This window comes from Fusarium oxysporum, chromosome 9 (assembly GCF_000149955.1).
Source record: "Fusarium oxysporum f. sp. lycopersici 4287 chromosome 9, whole genome shotgun sequence".
Classification (NCBI taxonomy): domain Eukaryota; kingdom Fungi; phylum Ascomycota; class Sordariomycetes; order Hypocreales; family Nectriaceae; genus Fusarium; species Fusarium oxysporum.
The window spans coordinates 3,156,729-3,173,104 of record NC_030994.1 but is presented as its reverse complement, the minus strand read 5'-3'; the positions used below and the strand labels follow the sequence as shown (position 1 = coordinate 3,173,104).

The 16,376-nt window shown below is 46.0% G+C and overlaps 6 protein-coding genes across 7 annotated transcripts; 5 read left to right on the top strand and 1 right to left on the bottom strand.

Annotated features, from left to right (window-relative positions):
* Positions 1 to 279: 279 nt before the first annotated feature.
* On the top strand, positions 280 to 2,095 carry FOXG_13022 (uncharacterized protein; the record flags this gene model as incomplete). The annotated part of the gene is made up of 4 exons (XM_018392966.1): positions 280 to 685; positions 740 to 1,145; positions 1,203 to 1,854; positions 1,914 to 2,095. The coding sequence occupies exons 1-4, from the start codon at positions 387 to 389 to the stop codon at positions 2,093 to 2,095; spliced, it is 1,539 nt and encodes a 512-aa protein (XP_018251593.1). The 5' UTR covers positions 280 to 386.
* Positions 2,096 to 4,160: 2,065 nt separating this feature from the next.
* FOXG_13021 (uncharacterized protein) lies at positions 4,161 to 5,197 on the bottom strand (the record flags this gene model as incomplete). Its single annotated transcript, XM_018392965.1, has 3 exons — positions 4,161 to 4,746; positions 4,841 to 5,031; positions 5,090 to 5,197. The coding sequence occupies 3 exons, from the start codon at positions 5,195 to 5,197 to the stop codon at positions 4,161 to 4,163; spliced, it is 885 nt and encodes a 294-aa protein (XP_018251592.1).
* An 836-nt stretch (positions 5,198 to 6,033) lies between these two features.
* FOXG_20839 (uncharacterized protein) lies at positions 6,034 to 6,384 on the top strand (the record flags this gene model as incomplete). Its single annotated transcript, XM_018401151.1, has 1 exon — positions 6,034 to 6,384. One exon carries the CDS (start codon positions 6,034 to 6,036, stop codon positions 6,382 to 6,384), a length of 351 nt encoding a protein of 116 aa, XP_018251591.1.
* An 18-nt stretch (positions 6,385 to 6,402) lies between these two features.
* On the top strand, positions 6,403 to 7,752 carry FOXG_13020 (uncharacterized protein; the record flags this gene model as incomplete). Its single annotated transcript, XM_018392964.1, has 6 exons — positions 6,403 to 6,430; positions 6,509 to 6,715; positions 6,767 to 7,120; positions 7,172 to 7,344; positions 7,403 to 7,618; positions 7,666 to 7,752. 6 exons carry the CDS (start codon positions 6,403 to 6,405, stop codon positions 7,750 to 7,752), a joined length of 1,065 nt encoding a protein of 354 aa, XP_018251590.1.
* A 2,996-nt stretch (positions 7,753 to 10,748) lies between these two features.
* FOXG_20838 (uncharacterized protein) lies at positions 10,749 to 12,635 on the top strand. Of its 2 annotated transcripts, XM_018401149.1 has the most exons (4): positions 10,749 to 11,360; positions 11,414 to 12,052; positions 12,099 to 12,230; positions 12,284 to 12,635. In XM_018401149.1, the coding sequence occupies exons 1-4, from the start codon at positions 10,832 to 10,834 to the stop codon at positions 12,370 to 12,372; spliced, it is 1,389 nt and encodes a 462-aa protein (XP_018251588.1). In that variant the 5' UTR covers positions 10,749 to 10,831; the 3' UTR covers positions 12,373 to 12,635. The 2 variants fall into 2 exon arrangements, with proteins under 2 accessions (XP_018251588.1, XP_018251589.1); XM_018401150.1 differs by having other exon boundaries at positions 11,414 to 12,230.
* Positions 12,636 to 12,853: 218 nt separating this feature from the next.
* Positions 12,854 to 13,540, top strand: FOXG_13019 (biphenyl-2,3-diol 1,2-dioxygenase). The gene has a single exon (XM_018392963.1). It carries the CDS (start codon positions 12,981 to 12,983, stop codon positions 13,242 to 13,244), a length of 264 nt encoding a protein of 87 aa, XP_018251587.1. The 5' UTR covers positions 12,854 to 12,980; the 3' UTR covers positions 13,245 to 13,540.
* Positions 13,541 to 16,376: the final 2,836 nt, after the last annotated feature.

Below are 16,376 nucleotides of genomic sequence, written 5' to 3'. Positions count from 1 at the left end.
ATGTTGAGACCGGAAGGCGGAAGATTCGAATTTGAGTTTAATGTTTTCCGAGAAACCGGATGTTCTTCCGGAGGTTAGAGTACTTGCAGACGCGGGGCCCCGCGCTCCAGGGGGATCATAGACTCTAGATCGGATCTCGCATCACATCCTATTTCCCCGCATCCGGGGATCAGATCCGGCCACAATACTGCCGGAGGTCCTAATAGCAGGCTGGAGAGTCCAAACATAAAGCATGGACTTCCCCTCTGTTGCAGATCTTCTTAAAGCAGACCTTCACTTCTGGGCAGCCCATTTATTGGAGTCCGTATAGTTTCCCTTTTGTTGCATCTGAGCTCAGTGACAAGCTACTTACAAATCAATCACTATAGATCTTAGCTCACACCAGCATGGACTATCTTAAACCAGAGCAGTCAATGGATGAACAAGTCAGCGAGGCTGCATTGCCTTCAGATCTCAAAGATTCAGAAGGCTATATAGCCAAGGTCGACACTGAACACCATGGCAATCTCAAGACCGCCAAGGATGGCCATACTGTTCTGATTCCACAACCTTCTGACGATGCGCGTGATCCTCTCAACTGGAGTCCTGTCAAGAAACATGTGGTTCTTTTCATCATCAGTTTCGCAGCCTTTCTTCCTGATTACGGTAGTGCTACCGGCGCTGTTACTCTCATTCCTCAGGCAGAGTAAGTTAAGACTTGTTCACAAGAGAGATCATCCTATTAATGGGATTTCATTAGGCAATGGAACATGAGTCCAGACACAGTTAACCACTCGCAAGTAGGAAACGTTTTCATGCTTGGTGCAGGCGGTATCTTTGTTGTGGCTCTCTCCGCATGGGCAGGCCGTCTGCCCGTTTTATTCTATTTTCTTGTCCTCGCCACAGCCACAGCTGCCTGGTGTGCAGCTGCTACGACCTTTGAGTCTTTCATGGCTGCTCGTATCCTGAATGGCTTCTTTAGCACTGTATCCCAAGGCGGAGGATTGATGTTCATTTTTGACATGTTCTTTTTCCACGAACGTGCTCGCAAGATTAACATTTGGGCTGCTTTTATTATCCTCTCTCCATATATGGGACCACTGTTGACTGCCTTCATCATCACGACACTCCCGTGGCCCGTTGCATTCTGGGTCTACTTTGCTGAGGTGCGACTTACTACAGTCTTTGTAACCTGAAGTTTAAAGCTGACCGAAGCATAACAGACTTCACTTGCGCTCATTCTTACAATCCTGTTTGTAGAAGAGACCTACTATGACCGTCGCATCACTACAGCGAATCAACCACCCAGAGGATCACGTGTCGCCAACCTGTTGGGCTTTGCCCAGTATCAATCTCGCCACCTCCGCAACAGCTTCGGTCAGGCTTGCGTGCGACCCTTTCGTGTCATCATTAAGCCTACTGTCTTCCTGTCTTGCCTTTACTACCTACTGACCTTTGCGTGGGTTGTTGGCATCAACACAACCTTGTCAATCTTCCTCACACCATTATACAACTTTGGTCCTAAGCAGATCGGCTTTTTCTATTTCACACCGGTTGTTGGCGCTATTTTGGGTGAGGTAGTTGGCCACTGGCTGCATGATGGAATTGCACGCCAATTCATCAAGACGCACAACGGTCACTTTGAGCCAGAAATCAGACTGCGTGCAATTTGGCTGAGTACACCGTTCATGCTTGCTGGTTTAGTCGGACTGGGTTTCGCTCTTGAAGACGGGTATCATTTCATGATTACAGCCCTGTTCTGGGGCCTATATGTCTTTGGTATAATGGTAACCACAGTTGCTCTGAATGCGTATAACCTCGACAGTTATCCAGAAGCATCAGGGGAGGTCTCTGCATGGATTAATTTTGCTCGAAGTAAGTTAACGTATTCCTATTCATACAACATTTTACCGACTACTGCTGACACCCTGTAGCTGCTGGAGGGTTTATTATCAGCTATTTTCAAGTCAAGTGGGCTCATTCGGTAGGCGCTAAAGTCAGCTTTGGTACCCAGGCTGGTATTTGTGCTTTTGCATTTCTTATTATTATTTTATTACAAGTATTTGGAAAGACATTGAGGATCAAGACTGGAAAGTTGCATTTTCCTACAGCTTAGGAGGTTTTTGGCCTTAAGAATATCAATTCCACCAGACTCAAGATTATCACAAGCTTGTACCTTGCTTCCCAAAGGCTCTATACCAGGTCTTTTCGAAGCTTGAAGGGCCATTACGGCAAGTTTTACATTGGAATTGTAGTTCTATAATGTAAATCTCTGTCCCTTGCCTTTTGGAGTTCCAACCGAATATCGTCTAGTAGAGGAAGCTGAGTTAATTTGCCGAGGAAAATCAGGGCGAAAGACTGACCTGCTGCGCGCCATCGCCCACTTGCCCGTGCACGTAATACTTCAAGAATGGTTTGAAGTACATCCCCAGTCTGACGCTCATATTGCGATTCCAACAGCAAGACTGTCGATCCTGCATTTTTCAGGAGCAACAACGCCGTAAGAGGCATTTGTTTTACGTCGAGAATATTCCCGAGACCATCCGCATGTAGTAAATCTCCTACGACCTTTAAGGCCGTTTCTAGAGCCGCTATAGATAGCTCTGTTGAATTCTCGATGTTGTTTTGATTACTCAAGCGCAGTAGCCTGGTTGTGTGCAGTTCGATTATCGAGCTATCACAGTCAATGAACCTTGAGTCAGGCCAATGATTCTGTCGAGGATTGACTTACATAAGGTACATGGACAGAACGGAATATGAATGCTGCACATTCAATTGAGATATGCTCAATGCGCCATGTATCTCCTGTTGAAGATATGAATCAAGCTTCCACAATTCATCCTCAAAAGATGAGTCTGTGAGCGAAAAAGCTTTCCTGGTCAATTGTAGAACACGTTGCAGACTGAAGACAGCTTGTATTAAGTGGGAAAATCGACCTGGATTTGTTGGGCTTTGTTCTCTTGAAAAAGACAGGGTTGCCGGGGATGCAGAATATGTTGGACAGGAGGATTCGCTCCATGATACATCATCCCCTGGCAGAACTTCGCCTACACTAGCTTCGCGGATGATTGGCAATCGGTCGCACTCTTTGGACGAGTAATTATTCAAAATTCCGAGGAAGTAAATTGCCCACCAGACACGCATTCCTTCGTCCTCCACAATTATCGGCCCAACCGAGGGGATGTTCAAGCGCGATATATAACCCAAACTCATGCAGGTCGTTAGAGTTACATACGCATCAGAATAGCAGCCACGACTTTGCTCATACAAGGCAAGCAAGAGACCTGACTGTATTGTAGTAAGTTCATTCCGATAGTGTGCTTGAAAAAGTGAGAATAAGGTTTTGCAGTCATGATATAAACACGACAAGACATCGATGTCTGAAAGGAAATTCGAGGAGCAAGGTGGAAGAACAAGAAGAAAGTGAAACAAAAGGCATGCGACTTTAGCACACGGCGTATTCCTCAACGCTGCAGCCTTTTGTCTGATGGTGACAGGGTGAATTATGGGCAGCCATTGGTGTGTAGATTGGAAATAGATGTCGATAACCTCCTGCAATCCCAAACCAAGTCCCTCAAGAGTATTGAAGAAAAGCGATGTAAGAACAGCATCCAACTCATGATGCCCTGTTGCAGTCTGGTTCTGCTTCTTTCGTATGCTTCGCAACTGCAGAAGAGATAAGGTAAATAACGGAGGGAGCGCCGTGGTATTAAAGTTGAGAACGGACAGTTCGGTTGATAAATCCTGCAAGGGCATTGGCTGGCTATAACCACATCTCACATTGTGCCTGGTAACTTAGTTAGCGATGCTTCCGAGAGCTATTGTTGCATGATGGGAACCTACTGTGCACAGCGACTACAAGTAGGCAGCTGTCTATCACAGGCACGTTTCTGGGCAGAACACGGGAAGCATGCATTTCTGGCTGATCTTGATGCCGCCATTTGTGGATGGCATGTCGTTTAGAATGAAGATAGGATAATAGTGTTGACTCTATTTCTTCGCAATGAGAGCTATCTAGCCATATTTTCTGAGATTAGTAAGCCACTTATTGGTTGTGGGTCAAACAACCAATCAAACCAACTGTATAGCCCACTTAGTGCCATGCACGGATTTCTGGTCCCCATGCAGCGTCCGTAGGGTAGTCTCTCTTTGCCGCAGCGAGATAACCTTTGGATAACTTCTTACTGACCCTGTGTCAGAAGATCTCTAAAGTTCTGAAGCTTTAGACTTGGTAAGCCATCCTGGATACGATAACCTTCCCTGAGGTCGAACTCGCCCGTTTCAAACAGAATTCCGAAAGCTGCCAGAAAGCTCTGAATGACATCTTTAGAAACAGACTCGTACATGGGAGGATGACTGGGAAGTTCCGTGATTTTCCCCGACTTCAGCAAGTCCAGAGAGTCGTATGTCACTTGTATCTTCTCTCCTCTAACTTCTTCAACAACCTGGACGTATTGATTCATTGTCAATTTGTCATTGTAGATGAGCGTCTCTCTCTCCCACTTAGATAGGGAAAGCGATCCGGCGACAAACTTTGCAACATCCATCGTGTAGCTCATGGCAACGGGAACGTCACCGCTTCCCGGCAGCGCCGCAGTACGATTTGCAATATCGATAAAAACGGTCCAGTGATCAAGAGGTGACTTAAGGGGAGGCGAGACGTAGTAATCGACGAAAAAACCGGTATACCATGCGGAATATTCCAAGTCCGTTGTCTTGAGGAAGTCCATCACAGCGGCCTTGGGTGGACCAAATGGTAGAGGCGAGCTAGCAGAGAGTTAGTCAGAGGTCATGAATATAGAGACCTTACACTACTACTTGCCTCGCGGGGTATTTAATACCCCAAATGCTAGGAATATACCTGGTGGTGACATTGGACTTTTCGGAAGCGACAGCAAGATTCATCTCGTATAATCCGATCGCCTTAGCACTAAGGGCTGAGATAACAGTATCAATTTTGTGATGCTCCAGTAGAGTCTTGATGTTATCGATGTCGCTGTAGTCGACTTGCAGAACTCTTGCACCTATCTCTTTCTCTCCCTCTTCGCTCGTCTGGAGAGTTCGTTAGCCATTGATCATATTCCCTAAGATCTTAGGGATCAAGACTTACCTGTCGACTAAGAATGAAGACATGATATTTGTTGTCGGCAAGGATCGCCTCAACAATAGCACGACCCAGTCCACGGGAACCCCCTGCAACGGCCACGATAGAGGACATGATGAGACGGTATAAAAGTCCGTGAGGTTGGGAAGTTCTCTTGTGTAGAGCTTGTTTATGGGAAGCGAGTTAGATTCGAATATCGTCATATATAAGCTGAGGGTATAGGAACGGTGCTTTATATAACTGATGTGACTCGATAGCTAGAGCGTGCCAAACAGTTCGTCGGAAAGGGCGGATAAGAAATACGTCAGCTTTTCGAACTAGCAGCGCTTTCAAAATGTGTCATCCGAAAGCAAATCCTCTCTAGTCTCGCACCGCAGAATGATCCAAACAAACCTCATTCATATGCAGAAGAGCGGATATGACTTATCTTCCAAATTAAGTTCCAGCCTCGGTTATCGTCGACCAATTAGTAATACCTTGATAATAAACCTTATGCTAGTCTCCATACAACTGCCGACAGTGTAGGAGTTGACAGATGAGAGCAATATAAAGCAAGAATAATAGATTACAATATGCGGAATGGCAACATTAAGACCGGCCTTCCCCAGGGACAAATCGTTTGGGTTCTAAACTTCTAATGGACGCGCTAAACCGACGCTACTCCGACGCTACTCCGCTATCAACACGGCACTAGTGACTAATTCTCCTTCCTTGCTTTCTGTATGAAGATGGAGCCTTCGGCCTAGTGTCGGACTAGCGCGGTCGCATATCGATGCTGCAATGCAGCCAATGATGTCTCTGTGTAGAAGCTGGGATAGATACCCTCAAGATCCAAGTCCCCGTCCATCTAGAAATGATGAATTTCTGTACGATCATTCATCTCTTTGCAATAAATACTTACAATAACATTCATTGCAAGAACATACTACGACGCTTTAGAATTCTTCAACATGACGCACCGCAACGAGGTTGAGGCAGTTCTCACCAAGCTCAAGCCATTGACAAACCAGCTGAGCCCGAACGATCTCATTACCCGGGACCATGACGACTATTCCCGCCATACAGCAACATTTTCTGCCAGCGCTAACTGCCAACCTGCTGTTGTACTTATCCCTAGCTGCGCTGACTCCCTCGCCGAAATGATGCGTTTCCTTTACAAGTCAGACTTGGACTTTCACATCCGCGGCCGGGGATTCAAGTCTCCTTCAGCCCGAGATGTCATAGTCAGCCTCCTGGGCTTTACTGACTTTGACTATGACGCCGAGAAGAAGCTCGCAACAGTCGTCGTGGGGATGACGTAGGCTGAGGCCGCGGAGCGAATGAAAGAGCTTGATCCTGAATACAGCTGTTAGTACACTCCCTTCTTGAGAATGAATGATGCGACACAGGGGTTCTTACTGTAGCTGACATAGCATCTGTTGGCAGTGACCTATGCCAGGACTCCCAGTGTTGGGGTTGGTGGATCTATTCTTCACGGCGGATTTTCCTGGATGAGCAGCGAATTCGGCATGATATCTGATCCTATCAATTTCATCGATGCGGAAGTCGTAAAGTACGATGGTTCCATCGTCATGGCTTCGACTAAGCCAGAGCTTATATGGGCCCTCCGAGGGAGTGGAGGTGGTTTTGGCAGTATGTCATTCTTGTCCTTATGCCGCACGCTCCACAGACTAACTCTACCAGTCATGACAAAGGTTGTGCTACGAGCCCATCAGTATCCAACGAGAATCTGGTCGGGCATGATCTTGATTCCAAAAGATCACTTACAGGCGCTTGCAAGTAAAATCCATGACTTCATATCAAAGCCGCAGCATCCCAAGTTGAACTTTTTGACCTTTGTCGTACAGCAGCACTTGCTCCTTGCGGTATTGGAGACGGACCAGTTGAGTACTTTCACTGGAGACGTCATTGTTCTCCAAGTTTATGATGCTTGCGGAGAGAGCCACGGCCGTGAAGCATTTCGTTGGGCACTGGAGATGCCAGGGGCCATCGACAAGACCAGGGTAGGCGACATTAAATCAGTCCTCGATATGCAGAGTAAGTTTCTCCTCAATTGCAAAGTGCGGCAGATTTGACTCTTCTTTGTAGTGAACATCAGCGGTATGAACAGATCCATGGCCGAATTGCACGTCTTGGCAATGGGCCTTGCGGACGCGAATGAGGATACAGTCCTCCGAGCTCTCACATGGCCTGACAAGATTGCTGCAATCGACAAAGACATTCACAATTTGACCATGATCGTTCCAGAATTTCTTGTCTTCGTAAGAAGTCCTCTATGACCCTTACCGCTGCCGAGACCGGCAACTAATATGGTCGCAGAGTCCGCCGGTTGGAGGCGTTGCCGAGGTTGCATGGCCTCGGCCCACGAACCTCAGGCATTATATATTGGCAGCAGTTGGCAGCCCATCAGACGGCACGGTGCTACAGAACGAAATGTCGCGTCAACTTATTCAGCATGCCCCGGAAGACATCGTTGGATCACAGGAATACAACGTCCTCCCTACGAGCTCAGATGAATTGGTGGATACTAAACTGGTAAGATATACGTTGTTGATAAAGTCGCACGTCTAACTTGTTCATAGGCCTATGGGTCACACTGGGATAGACTGATTGAGCTGCGTCGAAAGTATGACCCGGAAGTGAGATTCAAGACACTTATTAATCCTTAAGAGAAGTTGTACTATTGAGAAGGTGATAGGTATTGATATCAGGGTAATAGAGGGCTAGGAGAGGAAAATCCATCAAGATAGCTTTAGTAGTATAAGCCGCTCTTAATATAACCGTCGCCTGATCTTATTAACGTAGCTGCCGCGAGAGTGTTACGTTTGGCAGGCCTGGCATCATTGTTATGCAGCACGAAGTGTGTTTTGGAGGGAACTACTAGACTGGCTAGCATAAGGGTATGCACTAAGTGTTGTGTGCTGATATAAGCTCTCAGCCACAGGTCTCAGCTGTCAGCAAAGGAATGTGTACAAGTGCTAATAAATCACGCCGTGGCATAAGATCTAAAGACTCGACCCCAGCATGAAGGTACCTACTGGGGAATATCAACCACGCCAACAATTAGCGCATTGGTGTCTGCTTCACCAAAGTTGCTTCCGCTTGCAACGAGCAACTTCAGGAATTAATTACTAAGAGAGCCAATTAATAAAGCATTTAGGTTGTAATTATAACTTAGTCTGCATATTTAAGATTGAGTTCGAATTAGCAAGCAGTATTGTCATGGATACAAGGGGGGAGGTACCTGTTATTTATACCTTTTGCCCTGGATGGACTTACTGAGCTGATCAAATCCACTAACACTTGGTGGGAAGGCTAGCTTTCGACACAGACGCTTGCCAGTAGCAGCTTCGAACCATGACCCCGCCCCCAGCGTGTTGAGGCTCGGATCCTTGAGGTTTTCAAATGTGTTGCCACGTCGCATCAGCCGTAGCAATGCACTTGTGCTCTGGATTTACGGGGACGGAGTGGATGTAAGCTTGAGCCTCCTGGCTTATATAGTCCTTGCCGATGATAGCTCGTTGTATTAGAGTAGCTGATATATTGTTTATTGGATGATATTATAGTACTACATATAGAGATATAAACTTTATTATTGAAGCCGTATTTGTCTGGCGTGTTCAAGCCAACTACAGAGGTAGTGTATCGATAAGTAACCCCAGGTTCTGAAATTGCGGGGAAGTGACTGACATGACATACCAATACAGTTAGTGGATCTGCCTCGGCACTTCAGTGCGGAAATGACGATCTGGGCAAAATGAATGGAGCTCGCCTGTCGCGCTGTTCAGCCAACTTGGACATTCAATCCCGCGTTTCCCGGTTTATTTTTGAGGGGTAAACGAGAACCGAAAAATGTCCTCGGCTTCGACGACGAAGAAATCTAGCAAGAGGGAAGAGTATACTTCCCATGCTTGGTAAGATGTTTTTGTTCTTGTACCAAGTTTATATGCTGACCAGGATCATTGTAGCACTGAATGCCAGCGACGCAAGGTCAAAGTCAGTCTGGTCCCCTTATTTGGTCCTCATTACTGATCCTACCGTTGCAGTGTTCTGGACAATCGCCATGCCGCAACTGTCTTGGCAGAGGTGCTGAATGTAGCTATCAAGATCCATCAAATGGATCTAGTAAAAGGAAGCGAAAACAAGCTTTGTCAAACACAAATCAACGCCTTGTAGTCACTTGAATGTAGTAAGATTCACCTCTCTCGTTTACTTGATTATTATACGAGATAGCCCAAGCTGGCCAAGAATAAACGAAAGCAATGACGTGATGTGAAATATCTTCTTGGCCAGTAAAAACACTCAACTACGCCGTTAAGCTGAGCCAAACCTACATGTTGTGGGCTCTTCGTTTATGTCTTCGTATCTCGTATAGCGACTCTAAGCTCAGAATCTAATTTGAGTTGAGCTAGTCTCTTTGATTCATCCAGACCAGCTACCTTTAACGGGTTAGATACTTTTTGCCCCCTTAGATAATAGTGGTCCCAGTGGCTTATTAGCTGGAGTTTAGCGCAGACCTCCTTTCGTTTAAGTGCATCGCTCTTCTTCTAAACGAAGAAGCTAAACGAGCCTTAACGACCGTTTCTCTTTGCATGTGACAATGGTCATTGCAGCAAACCTTTGCTTGACATTGGTTACCAAAGTTTTTCGGTCATGTCTTTTCAATATAGAACGTTCGGTAACTCTAATCTTGTATTGCTTGATTCTCTCCCACCTTATTCACCACTGAACGAGCCCGTACTTTCGTCCATCCTTCAGCAACGTTCGATACGAGACTATAGCACCATGTCGGACCAGCCGGAAGCTCAGCCGATAACACAATCTGCACGCCGCCGACCACACAGTAAATCAAGGACAGGTTATCAAGATTGTCGAAGACGCCATGTCAAGGTGAGCATCTATCTCCTCCCTACAACTTTCCTTTTCCTTGGCAGCTGAGAAAATGTCTCCAGTGAAGTGAGGAGCGTCCTAGATGCCGCTCATACGTGCGGTGCGGTGTGTGCTGCCAGTAGACAGACCAACCCTCAAGGGTGTCCACTAACAGCCCGTCAACGGCGGACTGGCAGACCCAAAAGATTATCCAATTTAGTATAAGATCTATGCTCTATTGTCGCTTGAGTTTACTAGCTAGGAGCCTAGTAATACCATCTTCTGCTCTCTAAATGTCAATCGTGCAGTAGGGAGTATCTCTGGTGACTGGAGGAATGGTCGCCGTTGAGGTAGCGGTCCTGGGGCCGGCGTGAGACACAAATGTTGACAAGCATATGACGTTAGCATATGGCCATTACAATCCATCCGTTGCGTTGGCAGTGATGGCTTCGAGTACCTCGTGGACCCGCTGTAGTACTTTCTTTGTCTGCCTGCGTGAACCACCCAGAAGATCCAGCACACGCAAACTCTTTATTCGAACCAACAACAACAGTCTTCAAACATGTTTATTCGTCGCTCGACCCGTATTTCCGCAATCTGTTCCTCAGCCCAGCAAAGTACCCAAAATTCATTCAATTAGATATCTTTTGCCTCCGCTACAGGTTCCCAGACCCCTGTATGTACGCTTGGATTAGAAATCGATGGGCATGTATTGGCCCAAAGGCGGCATCTCGGTAACCTTGGGTCGGCGCCGTGTGAAACCTGCCGACGCCGAGCGCTCGGTGTCCACCTTTTGCTCCGATTCTCGGTTACGATAAAAATATCTGCAGAATGGACCAGAAAATTTAATTATAAGCATTATTTCTATACACGAGCAAGATGCCAACTTTATGGTGGACCAACGAATCTGGCTCGGCGGACGAAGTCGAATTTTCACCTCCCTCAAACACTGATGGTCAACAGGAGCTTGGCAATAGACGCAAGTATCTGATCTTATTCATCATCAGCTGGAATTGTCTAGTTGTGACGTTTTCTAGTACATCGCTACTTGTAGCCACTCCCGAGATCGCTTCCGATCTCAAAACCACAACAGAAATCATCAATGCCACGAATGCTGGCGTTCTGGCTGCTATGGGATGCTCCTCGATGATATGGTCTCCCCTCGCTGAGTTAATCGGCCGACGACACAGCTATAATGCCGCTATCCTCTTCATGCTGGCTACATCTGTTGGGACTGCTGTGGCGACAAACTTGCCAGGCTTCACAGCGCTGAGAGTGCTTTCAGGCCTTACAGGCACGTACTATATGGTGGCTGGTCAGACTATCATTGCTGATATCTACGAGCCTTTGGTTCGCGGTAGAGCTGTCGGTTTTATGCAAGTTGGAAGTGTCGCGGGATCGGCTATAGGTAAACCTTGCAGCAGTGCTCACCGAGATTGAACTTACTAACTCAATGAATAGGACCATGTATCAGTGGTATAATCATCACTTTTAGCCACTGGCGGAGTATCTACTGGTTGCAGTGTTCAATGACTGGCCTAGGCTTTGTACTCTCTTTCTTCTTCATCCCGACTATTAAGAGCGAAGTTCAGCAACTTCATGGCAAGCTATCAGCATCGGAACGATCTGTCTCGGGAGTCCTCAAAAGATTCAACCCTAGCAAGATTTTAAAGCAGTTTCTCCGGCCACAAGTCTTTCTAGCAGACTTGACATGCGGGTTCCTTGCAATTTCACAATACGGTCTGCTTACATGTGTCAGACACATTATCACTCCTCGATACCATATCACGACGCCCTTAATCAGCGGCCTCTTCTACATTGCACCGGGGATGGGCTTCATCGTTGGGAGTGTCCTAGGTGGGCGTATGTCGGATCATGCTGTCAAGCGATACATTGTAAAACGTGACGGCAGTCGCCTGCCCAAAGACAGGCTGAACAGCGGACTGGTCCATTTCTTTGTCGTATTGCCTGTTTCTTTACTTCTCTATGGATGGAGTTTGGAAAAGAAAATCGGAGGCTTGGCGTTGCCCATCGTCATGGCTTTCTGGATTGGCGTTGGCCTGATGGGGGCTTGGAATGGGCTTAATACGTATACCGCTGGTTCGTCCCTATCTTGCCATTAGGAACAAATGTTGACTGATAATAGAAATATTTCCTGCCGAACGCTCTGAAGTGGTATGCAGCAAGTACGTGTTACAGTATGCTTTTGGTGCGACCATATCGGCTATAATCGTTCCTCTTCTGAATGCAACAGGAGTCGGTTGGACATTCACTATTTGTAGGCACCAAATAGCGTTATTGACACTATTACGCAGGCTAACCGAGATATAGGCACGTTTCTTAAGATCTTCGGTGGGCTAATAGTTATTTTTCTTGCAAGAGTTGTCCCGAACACTGGGGCTTGGGAGTATAAAGGCTAGAGCAGTTGCGTTCAGCCGTTAGTTATCTTTACGCCTAGAAAAACCAGTATTGGCCGAAGTGACATCATAAAGGCCATATGCTTTATTGCTGAAGATGCATTAGATTTTAAAACATGGAAATCGAGCCATCGTTTGATTGCGTCTTTGCGCAAGCACCTTACTCGGGACCCACACGAAGCAGCGTTTTAGATCATAGCCGGCTTGGAGTGTATAAACTCTCCATTAAATTAGAATTTTTATGTCTTGGATGCCTGGCGTCTTAGTATGGTATTTTGCTAATTTGATTACCAAAGCAAGTGTCCCAAGATAGTATAGCTGTCAGCGTAAAGATAACGGCCTCATGCCTTTTGCTCGGCCAAAAGTTGTCTTCCCCATTGGATATAGACCTAGACTCTACAGTTAAGATGTAACATGTGACCATTACATCAGGCATCTATACCCTTGTGCAAGGTTTCTTTTTTCCGCCAGTAGACACCGCCCAACTCGCTTTAAGTCTTGAGTTGTTTTGTCCAAGCTATAAGCCAAAACTTACAGCCTACGTATCGACCAACCTTTTTTCTGAACAGTCGTGATTTCGCCAGAGACTATACATACATTGCCCACTCACCATGTCTCGACCATTAGCCATTGCCAAGGTTATTGACCATCTCGTCCTCACTTATAACAACGTATCTATTACGGCCGAGTGGTATGCCAAGTATCTCGGCATGAAAATAGAGACCTTTACCTCACCTAGCGACCCTTATTCCATCCCACGAACTGCCTTGAAGTTCGGCACGCACAAGTTCAACCTGCACCAGCAGGGTAAAGAGTTTGAACCCAAGGCATCTAGTTCTCTACCTGGCACTGCGGACATCTGCTTCATAGTCTAAGACGGTTTTAAGCTCCAGAGCTTAATCAAGGGGTTTGGTAATAATAGTATACGGGTCCTTGAAGGTGATAAGATCCTTAATAGAGCTGGGGCTCTCAGAAAAATTCGGAGCATCTATGTTCGTGATCCGGATGGGAATCTAATTGAGCAAGTTGGAACTGTTCTACTATGGCATCTAAATACTCTTTTCCACAAGATTCATACTAAGAACTCTACTCTATTTAGACTCTCTAGTTATACTGAATAGGGACCTACGTACTTGACGATTGCAACTGTGGAGCTATAAATATCAATCAGAGACATAAACGGTAGCGAATAAAGACGAATCGGCTGCATGGATTAGGGACGAATAAGCTGTTGTAGGACAAGGTAAAATTGCGTCAGTAGTGGATGTAAAAATCGAAACTTTCATGAAGAGCTGTTTGATCGCCGCGTGCTATGAAAACCGTGACAATAAGAAATGTCAATTATTTGTATGTTTGTTGACGTATTGCTTCGAAGTATAGTGTTCAGAACATACATAACACGAATGCGCCGCACTCACCCTCGATATGTCAATTATCTGTATATTCGACTTGTTCTAGATCATCAATGCCAAATAAACTAGCACAAACGCTCCGAAATACTTCTAGTCCATAAATCAATACATAGATATAACCAAAGATAGAGGTACTAATATTCGCATTTCTAGACTTACACGAGGTTACAAACACGTACCGCGACCGAGAGGATTCAGACCAGAACAGGAAGTATAGACCACACAGCTTAATTATGGTGTAGTTCGTCGAGGAGGCTGGAATGAGGCTGGAGGAGGAAGACAATACCATTGACAAGGAATATTGTGTCGTATGCGCACTGTGACGTTCCGTCCCTGCTTGTAGATCTATGCATGCAACAAAGTTCCAAGAATAGCTCATGACCAACCTTTTTTGAGTGTCGGAACGGAACTTGCTTAGAGTTGAGAAGAAAAAGTATTTCTTGGCGATATCAGGATATCCCATTCAGTCGCTCACGGTCATTTCACACTCAACGACATTGATGGATATCACTCCATCGCTGTGGGTCTTATGTCTTTATCTCCGACGAGTCACATGCTCAAGCCTTGTATCCAGACCTTGCATCTAATTGAGATATCATGTGATCGAATTTGTGACAATTCAGAGCCTAAAATATTTCATCTTTTCTCATGACATTGGACGTCGAACAAGATGCTGGAACGAAGCACACGAGGCTTTGGCATAAGCGATGACTTTTAGGGGTATTAAGTCGATTGGTTGAAAAGGTCTTTCTGCCCCTTAGAGATAACGTGTACAGTGCTACTGACAATAGAACTGCGTGGAGACCTAAAATATTGGTCGTAGACTTCCATCAAGTATTAAATATGCAGCACGAGGTCTTTACATCGACATTATCCTCTCCGTCTGCTTATACCGCTTATATATAGAGCGATGTTATTCCAAAAGCGCAAGAATTACCACAGTTTGTGGTCCGAGGCGTTTGAAGCTCGGCGGCCATCCTCGCCACATCCAACGGCATCCTTCCTTAGTAGTCATAGTCCTTGCTGTAGAAAAGATGGTCAAACCCCGCTGGGAGGATACCATAACCTGAGTCTTGATAACATCGATAGGGTTACAGAGGGTGGTGGCTACTAAAGGCGCAAAAACAGACGATACACTTCGCGCGATCGTGTCATCGGTCAACTTACACTTGTTGACCAAGAGATGCTTGAATAGATCATACGATGACAGTTGACTCGCCGTCATAGCTGCACCTCGGATGCAGTTGGCCAAGCACCCTATAGGAAACTCCTCTATCCTTCCTCTTGTGCCAGAATTGACAGCGCGTTAAAGATGTGACGGTAGTTTTTGCAGAGCTGAGTTGGTAATGATTGCTCATTTTGCATTCGCACGTTGGCAATGTTAGCGGGATTCCACGAAACCGCCACAAAATCTCGAAAGTGCTGCCACAGGAGCCAGGGCGAATATCGGTGGTGTTGAAAAAGATCTGCCGATTGTCTCCTTGATAGTCTCATAAATTGCGAACCGTGTAGAGCCGTAAGTAACGGCACAAACGTTTTTATGGCTGATGTCAACAAAGAATCCAGGAGTTGTTTACGTACATTGTCTCAGTATCCCAGCCGACAGCTAAGTCAGGGGTAAGAACAGCACGAGCTCAGAGGTCCAGGCTTGCACATACACCGGTGTAGAAACCACGTATACCTTCCACGCGAAGTATCCCTTTGATTGTATCCCAAGTCCTTCTCTCGATGGCGGCGGTTTACATGCGGACCTTGACTACAATTCATCAACATGGCGCATAGAAAAAGTCGGGTAGATGGAGAACAAGCTCAGGTCAAGAGGATTAGGCACGACGACAGCCATACATGATGCTGAGCCACACAGCCATTTGGGGTAATTAACTAATGCGATTTCCATTTAGGCTCATCAAATCCTTCCGAGTAGATCGATATCAACGTCTACCGCCAAAATTTGTTCGTTCAGAGTGATTACTTGGTTATCGTTGGCGATAGGTCAACGCCATCAGTTTTGGGACTCGTACTTACAAAATCAATCTATCAATCTCGGAGGCCCTCGTTTGCTCCTCACTCTTCATCGATTAACTATTTAAATATACCACAACGATAGATGTCATGAGAACCACTGGTTCTCATGTACTTTTAAAGTCATAGGATACAACATATAATAGATTTAAGAGATTAGCCAAACATTAATACACTATTAATATAAACTGGGGCTATAGTATATGTACATAGTATTAAGAAAGTATCACAAGGTTAGAATAGTTAGATAAAGAGAAAACATAGGGTTAAGCTATCTGAACCAGGCAGACAAATGCTGCCACAGGTTATCGGGCATAACCTTAACTGCCGCCCTTTCCAAGCTCTTCGAATGGGCTCCAGCCATTCTCAAGCCTAGTCACCACTCGTTTCGTCGCGTCGTCCAAGTCCTCCTCTGGCAGGCCTAGGACACTATTTGCAACCTCCTTGTCGGTAAAATCACTCGCGATATTACCAGGCAAGAATGTATTTGCACAGAGCCATTTTATAAAGCCGCGCTGACTTCCTTCTCTCATTTCCTCTACCCTTCCTTAACCCGCTGCGCTGACGATTCAT

Coding starts and splice junctions, on each gene's coding strand:
- FOXG_13019 (XM_018392963.1), top strand. CDS start 12,981: ATGTCTCGACCATTAGCCATTGCCAAGGTTATTGACCATCTCGTCCTC.
- FOXG_20838 (XM_018401149.1), top strand. CDS start 10,832: ATGCCAACTTTATGGTGGACCAACGAATCTGGCTCGGCGGACGAAGTC. Junction 11,361..11,413: donor TGTCGCGGGATCGGCTATAG/GTAAACCTTGCA, acceptor CTCAATGAATAG/GACCATGTATCAGTGGTATA. Junction 12,053..12,098: donor GCTTAATACGTATACCGCTG/GTTCGTCCCTAT, acceptor GACTGATAATAG/AAATATTTCCTGCCGAACGC.